This window comes from Polypterus senegalus, chromosome 5 (assembly GCF_016835505.1).
Source record: "Polypterus senegalus isolate Bchr_013 chromosome 5, ASM1683550v1, whole genome shotgun sequence".
NCBI lineage: Eukaryota > Metazoa > Chordata > Cladistia > Polypteriformes > Polypteridae > Polypterus > Polypterus senegalus.
Window position 1 is genome coordinate 46,970,196 of NC_053158.1, and position 12,890 is coordinate 46,983,085.

The following is a 12,890-nucleotide window of genomic DNA, read 5'->3' on the forward strand; positions in this document are numbered from 1 at the left end:
GTAAGGGATAAGTCGTATAAAATAACACCAAACCCAAATGCTTAACTCCCTATAAGGTCTTTTATTTCATTTGGTGCAAATATGTAAACTGAAAAGCTCTATTACATGCATGGCTGTGGAGTTGGAGTCAAGGACAATTTTGGGTACCTGGAGTTCGGGGTCGGAGTCAGCAAAAATGTACTGACTCCGACTCCTAATAAATTTAAATTGTAATGAAAAAAAATACAGCAAGTTCAAATGTCCCATTTCACAAACAACAGTCATAATTAAGTACTTCTCTGATGTAAGAACAAAGCCCAGTGCATAGTTGTGTTACTACTAGTGTGAAGTTTAGGTGAGCTATTATACAACCTGACATTCACATATTGTAATCTGGATTATGGTACATTACAAAAAGTGTTTTAATTTTATTTCAGATATAATGTGTTTAACAAGTTAATCTGAGTGTAAACAAGTATAATGATGTAGGTGTAGGTGTGTGCTATGGGCCTGATGTGTGTTCAGGGGTTCTTGTCTTTTGTTTAAACTGGCCAATACGGTAGAGAGTCAGCTTAATAGCTAGTAGTTCTGTGGTTAAATGACGTGTATGTTGCCTTCGTTCAATCAACATGGAAAATACATTAGCATATTAAATACAGAGGAGTCAGAAGTACCGGAAACTAAGTAGTTGAAGTCGGAGTCGAAGGGTTTATCTACCAACTCCACAGCCCTGGTTACATGTCAGCTTTTTTGCAACTAAGAGGCACACCCTTGTTAAAATATTTAATTGATGTTTGTTAACTGCACTATCAGACTAATGTTGATTTCCCACAGATGTACTCACCAATTAGTTTTTACATTTATGGCAATACTCAAATGAACAATAAAAAGAAGGTAAAGCTGACCCAGTATAAAGTTTTGATTTTTGTTAATGCCTGTACCTGATTTATTATTGACCTATGTGCTGCTTATAATGTGGGAATAGGCATGTCACAAGGGGAGGCTGAGCTATTACATTTTGACAACCTGAAGCCCATGGGGGAGTCTTCATCTGACATTGTCTTGCAGCATCATTTTCAATTTTTTGTAGTCTGTAAATGCTATGTGTAACAGGGCAACAAAAAATAAATTGCAGTTATCCAGTATCAATGTACTGCATTAGAAAAAATAAATTGCAGTTATCCAGTATTAATGTATTGCATTAGAAAACCATGTTCCATAGATGGAAAACTGGTGTACTTTATTCTCATATGTGTAGAGTACAATGACAGTCTTGCTTGCATGTTCCCATAGAAAATAAAAATACACATCTGCAAGGACCAATATGACACCAGTCTATGATTTATAACTTTTACACAACATTGAGAGTTGCTGCACACTATGATCCTAACATCCAAGTTCACATTATTTGTTCTTGCTTGATTGGTCAGTGATAAGGACATATCCACGCTGGTTGCACAATGTCCAGTCCACTTGAAATATGGCACATATAATTTATTAATTTAAACTTCTAACATTTTGTATTTTAATGGCGTGAAACGTTAATAGGAAGAACCAACGATCAAGCATAAAGTATGCATTTTCGAGGTCAGCAGTACAAATGACCGAATCTAGACACTTTTCGAAAACAGAAAATATTGTGCCTGAGGACTATCGCAATGCGGATTGGTTCGATTGCACTTTAGTTCAAGGACGACAATCGATTGTTTCCCTCAAACTCTGTACAAAAGTATTAGATAAAGGCGCTTAACTATTTTTGGAAACGCCTGATTTGATGTCTGAACTGGAGATCTACTGATATAACACGATCAGTGACTTTAGTTGGCGAGATTGATTACTTATTCATATTGAACTGTTGCCTAGTTAGGCACAATTAATGCTTAATACCGCTACAGTTCTCTTTTCTTGTACAACAGACACAACACACATTCGTCCTCTGCTGAAGTGCCGTTTCACTACTGACAGACCTCCAGTCCTCGCTACAGGTGTTCAATGCTCTGGCCTGAAAACTATGCCGCCGTTTCGTACTTCTTCCAAGCTGAGATGTCACGCAAAACACACAGGCCAGTGACCACCAAGGCAACTTGTATAGTGTCCTACTGCGCCGGGTAGCGTGCTTACCTTCAGCGCTAACTCTGTGTCGAAATCTCGAGCTCGGAGAAATCTCAGCAAGAATGTATCCGACAAGTCAGCCCAAGTCCCTCGCTCGAGCTCTTTTTCGGCTCCGTTCCTTAGTTTGCCCAGATACGGCACGATCAGCGGAGAGTCGTCGGGTAAGTCGTTGAGCTTCCCAAGTGAACGTGCGTCCGTCTCCTGCAGCATGTTAACCGGATAAAGTTTTCCCAGTCGAAGTTGACTGACTGGCATACCAACGCACACGCCCCCCGCCCCCCGAGAATACATACTTTAGCAAACAAAGTGGCCAGGAGGCTGAGCTAACTGGGTAACTATCGTTTGATTAAAACAGAGAAAACAAAACAATGTGGTGATCGCATAGCCCGGTTTTGTTAGACAATACCCCGTTCATCGATGCAGGTTTTACGTGTAAGGCTCGTTACTGAATAATTGTGGATCATAAACTGCCATGGTATCAAGTATGGTTATCTCCGAATGCCCATGCACTCCTTTTAGCTAAGAGGATCCATTCAAAACCTGACAGCCACTCAAATCGTTAAGCTAAATACACATATCTACAGCCGATACATCTGGCTATATTTAGTATACGGCGATGACGTCACATCAATGCGAAATGCAAGAGATTGCCTATCGTTTTTCGAGCGTACTTAGATGACCGCCTTTCCTTTTGTATAGTGACTTTTGTTGGTCACTTACTTTACAAATCAAACCGCAGTTTGTTTTTTTTTTGCATCAGACAATGCCGGGTGTCCAAAATATGAAAAAGGTGAAAGCGCCTTTTTAAAAAAATGTATGAAAAGTTTGTTTTGGGCAAACACCGCCCCAACTCCCGATATTTTACTATAGTTTAATAAAAAAGGCAAGCCCTACAGAGTGCAGTGAGTGTTTGGGGTCCTCCTCCGTGATCCCCCGCCTGCTTTTTCTTGTACAACCCTTCCTAGCAAAATACTGTGTGCAGGATTTAATTTATCCCATGCTTTTGTTCATCTTTCAACTGCTTGTCCCTAAAGCTCTAAGTATTCCAGTTTCACCCGAAAGCAACACGGAAATTGTCAGGTTGTATTGATTGCGTGAATGTTGCTAGCAGGGATTGGTCCACGATGTCAATTTAAACATGACATTTTATTCCCATATTTTCCATTTGGATTACCCCATAAATGTCAGTACCGGAACAAAAATCCATATCTTTAAACTACCTTAACTTTATGCAAACATGCAAGTGCTAGACGGACCTGGGAGAAGACCTTAAATAGCCATTCCGATCAGAGCACTATAGATTAGAGCTGTTTTTGTAATCCTACCACGTGTTCCTCCCAGGTTTACTTCGATTGGCAATTCCTACAGATTTCTGATCGCATAATTTTAAGACATTTGCATCATATGAGATAGTTCAGCTCCTTTTCATCTGAATATAAAATTAATAAAAACACAATTTCCTTGTGTCTGGAAGCCCTTTGTACTTCCGCTGGCTCCGTTTTCTCAATATTCTTTGAAAGTATATCGTTTGTGGAAATTACGACATAAAAATAACTGCATTACAACAATTTTTTTAATGCATAAACAAGACATTTTTTTTGATGCAATTATTTTTGTGGGAGCCACTCTGGGGTAGCAGTAGCTGCAGCCTTGCAACAAGGAGAACGGGGTTTAGGAGATCTGGATGTTCCCCGTGTCTGCACTGGTTTCTTCAGGGTGCTCCCGTCCAGAGACGTGCAGGTTAGATGAATCTGCATTGCTAAACTGGTCATATTGTGTGTGTGTCTCTGTGTGTGTGTGTGCGTGTGTGTTTTCACCCTGCAATGGACAGGTTGTCTGTATTGTCCCTGACTTGCACCTGATGATTGCTGGTATAGGCTCCAGCTGTCGAGCAACCGTATCCCAGAAAATGGATGGTTGATTTTTGTTCATATTCAATGCAACAAGATTTTTTCATTGAAGATTTATTGAACATTATAAGCAATTTTACATATTGCTTTTGCTCCTTGTGTAGTGAGAAAGCACTATATAAAAGTAATGAGTAAATGAATGGATGAATGAGTTTGTCCCATGAGCCAAGTTCTAACTGTTCATTTCGCATAAAAAGATCTTGCACCTGTGACTGTTATGGTTTGTCTGATAGGTCCTAAGAGATCCCAGGACCCACAAAAACCTCTACTGTCAAAGCAACAGTGATAACCAAAATGTGGTAACTGCAGAGAAGATTGAAATCTATTATCAATGCCAAAAAGAAATGTTACTTGCGGTGTCACTGTCAGTAATACCATAATATACAAAAGCACAATGTAAAATGTTTCTTTGTTAACATGAGGTACAGGCTTAGTCATTCTATGTCTGTTCTTTATTTTTCACTTGGAGTGATTTTTCACAATCTTTAGTCTTTACATGGCTAAAGCAAGCTATCTGAGTAGTATGCTGACACGGGCATGAGCTATGCAGTTACTGGTCAGATCTGCTTTGAACACAGCTGATACAGTATGACAATGGATTTAATGCAGTGCACTGATGTACAACAACATGCCCAGTAAAATGTTTGTTGCATTGAGAAATTAGTCCCATCTAACTAAATGAGAAGGACCTATAGGTGGTAGTGACTGTTCATTTTCTATATTCAGATAGTATGGGCAATAGGATGTAAGGTTTTATAGTCTGATGTATACAGTACAAGTCAAGGGAGGTAATGGTTAAGTTATTTAATTCACTGCTGTCTAATCAACTGGTGTACAGTACTATGTACAGTTGTGGCCAGGGCCTTCTCAACATATGGGCACAATAAGCACAGGCTGGAGGCCCCATAAGCACAATGGACCCCAGCACACTACTTTGCCCGGGAGCCTATGATGCTAAGATGGCCCTGGTTGTGGCCTCAGCATAAAACAAAAAAGTGTTACAGGAAGTCCAAAGAAGGCTGATTCTGGGACTGAGAAATATAAACTATCAGGAATGATTGAAGGAGTTGCAACTTTTCAGTTTAAAGAAATGGAAGTGAAGAGGTTAAGTGTTCAAAATTATGAAGTGGATTCAGTATAGTGGATCTCAGCTGTTACTTTAAAAGGTATTCTTCAACAATAAGATATGGACATAGTTGGAAACTTGTTAAGAGCAAATTTCACACAAACATTAGAAGGTTTTTCTATGCACAAAGAATATAGTAGTGTGGTAGAGAGTAACACTTTAAGGGTCTTCAAAGTTTGACTTGATATTTTTGGGGAGAAATTATGTTAATAGTTTTGGTGGGCTTGTTGGTCTGAATGGCCTTTTCTAATCATAATTCTCCTTGTGTTCTAAAATACAGGACAATTTTATTTTATGAATAACTAATGAGAAATACAAAGTACATAATACCTGATCCCCCTGAATATACTGCATATACATTGTCTGTAAAGGTATTCACCCCCTTGGAAGTTTTAACATTTTATTGTTATACAACACTGAATTGCAGTGGATTTAATTTTCCTTTTGTGACATTGATGAACAGAAAAAACTATTGTTAAAGTGAAAACAGAACTCTGAAAAATGGTCTAAATTAGTTACAAATATCAAACACAAAATAATTGATCACATAGCTATTCACCTGTTATCACTAGTGCAACCAATTGGTTTTATAAATCACATAATTACCTCAATGAAGATCACCCATCTTCAGTCAGGAGTTTCAACTGATTGTAGTTTAAATGTACCTTATCTAGAAGGGTCAATTTGTGGCGAGTCAGTATTGTGGGCTAAGCTACACAATGAAAACAAAAGAGCAACTCCATGAAAAGCACAAGTCAGTGGAATGAGACAGAAAACATCCAAGTCACTGAATATCCTTTGGAGAATAGTTAAATCACTCATTAAGAAATGAAAAGAGTATGGCAAAGCTGTAAATATGTCTAGAGCAGGCTGTCCACAAAAACTGAGTGATCAAGCAAAAAGTGAACTAGTGGGAGAGACCAAGAAGAGACCTGAGAGAAGTCAAAAGGAATTATAAACTACAGTGTCTTGATTGGAAAGCCTGAGCAGACAACAACTGTTGCATGGGTGCTTTACCCTTGCAGCTTTTTTGGGAAAATGTCAAAGGGAAATCCACTGTTAAAAAATGTACAAGTGTGAGCGCTGAAGTCGAAAACAACGGAAGAACTTAAACCCAATTAAAATAAAAATAATTTCTTTATTCTTAATTCTTGATGAGTAGAGAGAATGTGAGACTACCTCTTCCCAACTTAGTTAACTGATTTGGGTTTTAGTAGAATATCTAAACTAAACCCGTTCTCTCTTTTATATCCTAGAAAAGAAAAAAAACCCTAGCAGTTATACATAGCTTAAAATTAAATCTTAATTTATGACATACTGGAATGTCCAGAACATGAAATAAACAGCCATTTGCATTCCTAAGGAATACACCCTTCTATTTATACCCATTTAGAATCAATTTAAACATTCTTATAGACCATAAAGATCTTACATTCTTCACGGGGTCTTCTGATAGTATCAGAGGTCAGCCTTTCCTCATAAAGGAATGCAAGTTAATATTTTAAGTTTTTTCTTTCTCACAAGACATCTTGGCTAGAGTTTGCCAGGTCAGTTGGAAGAAGGTTGTATGGTCTGATGAGATTAAAGTTTTGTTTTTTTGGTCATTAGACTAAATTACAAGTTTGGGAGCTTTGTGGTGTTTCTCTGCAGTAGGACCTAGAGGGTTTCTGGAGGCAGTGGATAAAATGAATGCAGCAAATACAAAGAAGTCCTGGAGGAAAATCTGACCCAGTCTGTAAGAAACCTGTGCCATGGGGGAATATTTGATTTCCATCAAGGCAACAACCCCAAGCATAAAGGCAAGGCTACACAGGGATTGTTTTAAAGTAACAATGTTATTGTCCTGGAGTGGCCAAGTCAGATTCCACATCTCAGTCTAACTGAGAATTTGTGTCTAAACTTGAAAATGCTGTTCACACAGCATGAGAGAGCTTGAACAGTTTGGCAAAGAAGAATGGAGAAAAATTGCAGTGTCCAAATGTTTAAAGCTCACAGTGATCTTTGCATGTAGACTCAAGGCTACTGTATAATGACATCTATTAAATATCTTGTGTTTTATATTTGTGAACAATTTAGATTGCTTTGCATAGCTTAAAAGAAGTGGTGAGGCAGCCTTTTGCTGTTATGCATCCATAATCTGAAATAATTTACCAACAGAAATTTGCCAGGCTAACACTGTGGATCAGGATTTAAAGAAAGTGCTAAAAAAACATTATTTTAATATCGCTTTTTTGTAGCTACATTTTAGTTGTATTCCTGATAGACTATATGGGCATAGAATTATCATATTCCTTATGGGTTTGCAATTTGTATTAATCTCTACTATTCTCTGCTGTCTTTTCCAATCTGTGGCACCACCACCAGTCAAGGCAATATTTAGCCCCCTGCATTGATGGATTAAAGCCGGGTGTTCCAGCTGTCCACAAGACCAACATCATCAACTACTATCATGTGAAGCTTGAAAACCAAGAGAACTGATTTAGGAACATTTATGTTAGGTAGAATGCCCAGTGAGGGGTGGGTGGTCTTTTTGGCTTTATAAACCCTGCAGATTTTGTTATCTAACTGGATTTTTTTTTTAACTGGAGTTTTTTTTTTTTTGCTTTTTTTTGTTTTGTTTTTACTGTCCTCCTGACCATCTGACCCTTACCCTTTTCTTTGTTACATACTCTTTAAAATTATTGCCTAATCTTATTTGTTTTTTGTTTCATATAACTGTCTTTGTGTATGAAAACGTCCTATATAAATAAATATTGTTGCACAGATCAGTGTTCACTTTGACATTATCTTTTGGTTATCAAAAAAGGCAAATAAAATCCACAGTGATGAAGTGTTATATAATAATTAAATGTGAATATCTTCAAAGGCGTGAATAATTTTTATAGGCACTGTATATATACTACTCAAAAAAATTAAAGTTACACTTTTTAATCCAAGTATAGCATCAAGTCAATGAAACTTCTAGGCTATTGATCTGGTCTGTTAAGTAGCAGAAGGGGTTGTTAATCAGTTTCAACTGCTTTGGTTTTAATGAAATTAACAACAGGTGCACTAGAGGGGCAACAATGAGATGACCCCCAAAACAGAAATTGTATAACAAATGGAGGATATTGTCATTTTTGCATTTGGCTATGGTCAGTGTCACTACTGGTAGCATGAGGTGATACCAGGACCATACAGAGGTTGCACAGATAGTCCAACTTCTCCAGGATGGCACATCAATACGTGCCATTGCCAGAAGGTTTGATGTGTCTCCCAGCACAGTCTCAAGTGCATGAAGGAGACTCCAGCAGACAGGAAGTTACTCTAGGAGAGCTGGACAGGGCCGTAGAAGGTCCTTAACCCTTCAGCAGGACCGAGATCTGCTCCTTTGGGCAAGGAGGAACAGGATGAGCACCGCCAGAGCCTACAAAATGACCTCCAGCAGGCTACTGGTGTGAATGTCTCTGACCAAACAATCAGAAACAGACTTCATGAGGGTGGCCTGAGGGCCTGACATCCTCCAGTGGGCCCTGTGCTTACTGACCGGCACTGTGGAGCTCGATTGGCATTTGCCATAGAATACCAGAATTGGGAGGTCCACCACTGGTGCCCTGTTCTTTTCACATATGAGAGCAGCTTCATCTTGAGCACATGTGACAGATGTGAAAGGGTCTGGAGAAGCTATGGATAATGTTATACTGCCTATAACATTGTTCAGCATGACCAGTATGGTGGTGGGTCAGTAATGGCCTGGGGAGGCATATCCATGGAGAGACGCACAGACCTCTACAGGCTAGACAACGGCACCTTGACTGCCATTAGGTAATGGGATGAAATCCTTGAACCCATTGTCAGACCCTATGCTGGTGTAGTGGGTTCTGGGTTCCTCCTGGTGCATGATAATGCCTAGCCTCATGTGGCAGTTCCTGAAGGATGACGGAATTGATACCATTAATTAGTCCTCATGCTCACCTGACCTAAATCAAACATAACGCCTCTGGAACATTATGTTTCGGTCTATCCAACACCGGCTGGTTGCATCTCAGACTGTCCAGGAGCTCAGTGATGCCACACAAACTACTGAATACGATTCTGAGTTGCTGCAATGAAATTTTGGCAAAATGGACTAGCCTGCTGCATCATGTTTTCACTTTGATATTTGGGGTGTCTTTGAATTCAGCCCTCTGTAGGTTGATAATTTTCATTTCCATCAAACGATGTGGCACATCACCAAGTCCATGTCAGTCCATATCAGATATCCAGCATGATTTTTTTTCCCATTGAGATCTGACATGTTTTCAAACTCTTATTTTAATGTTTAATGTTTTTGAGTAGTTTATATTTGTGTGCTTTGTAATAAAATTTACCATGATGTAATGATAAATGATTTGCAACTGGGCTGCCATTTGACCATCAAAAAAAAATCAGGAAGATAGCTTATATTGGTTTTCTAGCTACACATTTAATTAAATATAAAATGTCAGTAAGCAATTTAAACATCATTTTTATTAAGAGGCCTATTTATTAACATATAATAAAGTGCATAGGGTTAATATTTTTATTTTTTTGAATAAGAGAAAAACTAAACGAGATGGATTAAACATTTTAGATTGGCCTAATTATTATAATATTTTCATATCACATGCAATATTTTTACAAACCTTCCATGTTTATTACCTGACCATTCTGAGTCTATAACAAACAACAGTTACCCATTTAATATTTCTGTACATTGAAGAAATTAATTGATGCTGGCAGTAAAACATTGCTGAATTTCAAAGCTCTTTTGTTATAAAGTCTAGTTATTTTGTTCATTTTTAATTTCTACTATTACACTTTTCTCTGCAGGTAATGTAATTGGTACAGTACTGTTTAAGTCAGCATCATGTATCAGAATGTCAGAGATTCTGGATACTCAAACAGAAATTTTTGCACATGCAATTTTAAGATATTACTTGTTTTTTTTTTACTTTTTCACAAGTTTATAAGACTATGATTTTTGGTTAAATTTGGTTTTAATTGCACTTTTTTAAATATGATTGGCACTAGTTGTCTCAATTACCATTTTTTCCTATTAGTTCCTTCAATTACTCCTGATTTTTTTTGTCTTTTTACCCTGCAGCCTGAAAAATTCTAACTTGTGGCAGAACATTTTTCTAATCGCAAATTATATCAGTTTTTTTATTATAGAATATACAGTTACATTAAAATTGTAATGTTTGCTGCAGCACACACATGGCAATAAAGTTAAGGCATGCAAAAAGACCCACAAAATAGAGGCCAAAATCCTAACTGGACTGCCCCAAATATATGGTCTCACCCCAGGGGAGTCTGACACTAGAAAATTGGGAGGCTTCAGGCCTGTCTAGGCCTCAAAATTGTGAACAGGCTTTTAAAGTTCAAAATGTAAAAGACAGTCTTAAATACTGTATATCAAAATACATTTTCCAAGAGGGAGTACTTTGAAAGTCGAACTTGAACAGACACAAGACCTACCAGAATCTTTATAAAAGAGGATTTATTAACAAAAATGAAAAATAAAATATTTAACAATATATCAAAAAGGAGAGAAAAGGTATTGCATAAAATGCAGTCCTCATCAAACCAGTCCTATACAAAAAACAAAAATCAGAATCCTTAAACAGCAGCAGAAGGTACAAAAAAAAAACCAGTAAATACAAGAAGCAAAAATTCAAAATAACTCACCAAATCACATTGCCAATTTCTTAGGGAATCAGCCGCAAAATACAAGGATCATGAGAGAATTTTATTCGTACACATAAAAACAGTATAAAACTAAATGTAATAAATATTATACAGCATATTGTATATAATTGTATGTATATATATAATGCATGCTATGCTGCTCTTTTTGTGCATGTCTTTTGATGTCATTGTTTTATTGTCAACTGTTCTGAAGAGGTGTGCAAGTAAGAATTTGTATGTACTACAGCATGTACACATGATAATAAACTTGACTTGACATGAATTAAAATAAATCAGCCATAGCTAAAATGCCAGTCCATTATAGGGCACACTAATGCCCCTACATTCAGTATTACAGACATGTTTAGAGATGTCTAAAAACCTAGCAACCCACATTTTTGGGATAAAAGAGGAAACTGCAGTAATTCAAAGAGAAGCAACCTCTGTTTCTAGATGGAGAACATGTGGATTTCATGCAGACAGTGACTGGGCAAAGGTTCAAACTCAACAGCTCCAATGACTGAGCCACTGTGCCATGTTAGAGTGAAAATAGCATAAAACAAACACCAACTGATTATATTACTTTCGCTGAATTATATATAAAACTAAATATTAAGATTTTTCCTACAGGCTGTTCTTAATCTGTACCTTTCAGCGTCTTTATTGTGAAGTTTTTTACATGACATCTTGATCAACATATTTTGGCCTTTGATTCAGATTAACTTTGTAGAATACAAACTTGTCTCTTTATTCAGAAGTCTTGAAATCATTTGGATGTGTGTATGCATGTACTGCATGTAGTGTCTACTTGTAAACAACATGTAAGAGTCAGGAAGAAATCAAATGTTTAGTTAACATTTGGAGACATTTATAGAAGAGTATATTCCTGCCTGACTTGGTGATTATTTGAAAAAAAAATAGCTGTTCCAAGTTTTTGCATCAAGTGGTTTTCAGTACAATGTTATTGTGAATTGTGGGAAAACTGGAAATCAGTTACATTTCTTCTGCTTCTTTTCTGGAATTAAATCATCTGTAAAAGAAAAATTTGTACAAAATAATCACAATTACTATACTGGGGTGACATCTGCTGGAGGGACTTGTTTTTTGTCTGTCTTGTTGGTCACTGTATACTTTGTCACCGCTGGCTAAATCACAGGATCCTATTAGTCAGGTACATTTTAGTGCTCACTTTGGAAAGTATTTCACAAGGATTTAAAGTATGTAAAAAATGACCACCATGACTCCTAGATTACTACAGAGGAAGGTAAAATTATTACTTAATTTAAAAAAGTGATTTTTGTTTACCTAGACATGCACACATATGAAATTTTGGATTTACTAGAAAAGGGCTTTCAGACATGATATAAAGAATATGAACAATGTTGACACAAATGACTGAAGAATATTAATCATTATTGTAAGTATTTTTGAATATATATATCCATGTATATAAAAGATGGAAACACTGATTTCAACTTTTTCTTTTGATCTGGCACAGTGTTTAGTATGATATTATGTTGTTATTAGGTTGGTCACATTGATCCATATCTGTAATTTTATAACTAAGTTTCAAAGATGGCATTTCAAAAAATATCAATTTTTGTTCTGTCTAATTCACTAATAGTGGTGGGACTACCAAGACAAATATGAAATAACACATAAAGCATATGTGACAGAAGTATGTTTTCAGTGTTCTTAATTTTTTTCTTGGTTGGTAATAAATATATTAGAAATATTGCTGTTTAAACTTTCCATGTTCTTTACTTTTGTGTCAGGGGTGCAAAACCCATACATTGCAGAAAGGAAAACCTAGAAAACAAAAGAAGAACTGAAGACTGGGCACAATTTGCCAGAAAATGTTTGTGACAGAGAGATACAGAGAAAACAATGGTAGTATAATGAATTGTATCATTTATAGAATCATTTCTCACCTTGCACTGTGCTGGAACCCTTCCCAGGGATTGTTCCTACTTTACTCTTGATGCTTGCTAGGATAGCCTCCAACTTCCCTCCAAAACCTACTCTGGGTAAGCAGGTTTAGAAAATGAATAGATGGATGGATTGACCCAAGTTTC

The 12,890-nt window shown here is 37.0% G+C and overlaps 1 protein-coding gene across 1 annotated transcript in view; it reads right to left on the minus strand.

Annotated features, from left to right (window-relative positions):
* ttpa (tocopherol (alpha) transfer protein) overlaps window positions 1-2,330 on the minus strand; it is a 35,705-nt gene extending 33,375 nt beyond the window's left edge. The window contains exon 1 of the mRNA XM_039754576.1: window positions 2,101-2,330. Coding sequence (XP_039610510.1) covers window positions 2,101-2,301 — 201 coding nt within the window. The 5' untranslated portion in view covers window positions 2,302-2,330. The remainder of the gene's footprint in view (window positions 1-2,100) is intronic.
* Window positions 2,331-12,890: the final 10,560 nt, after the last annotated feature.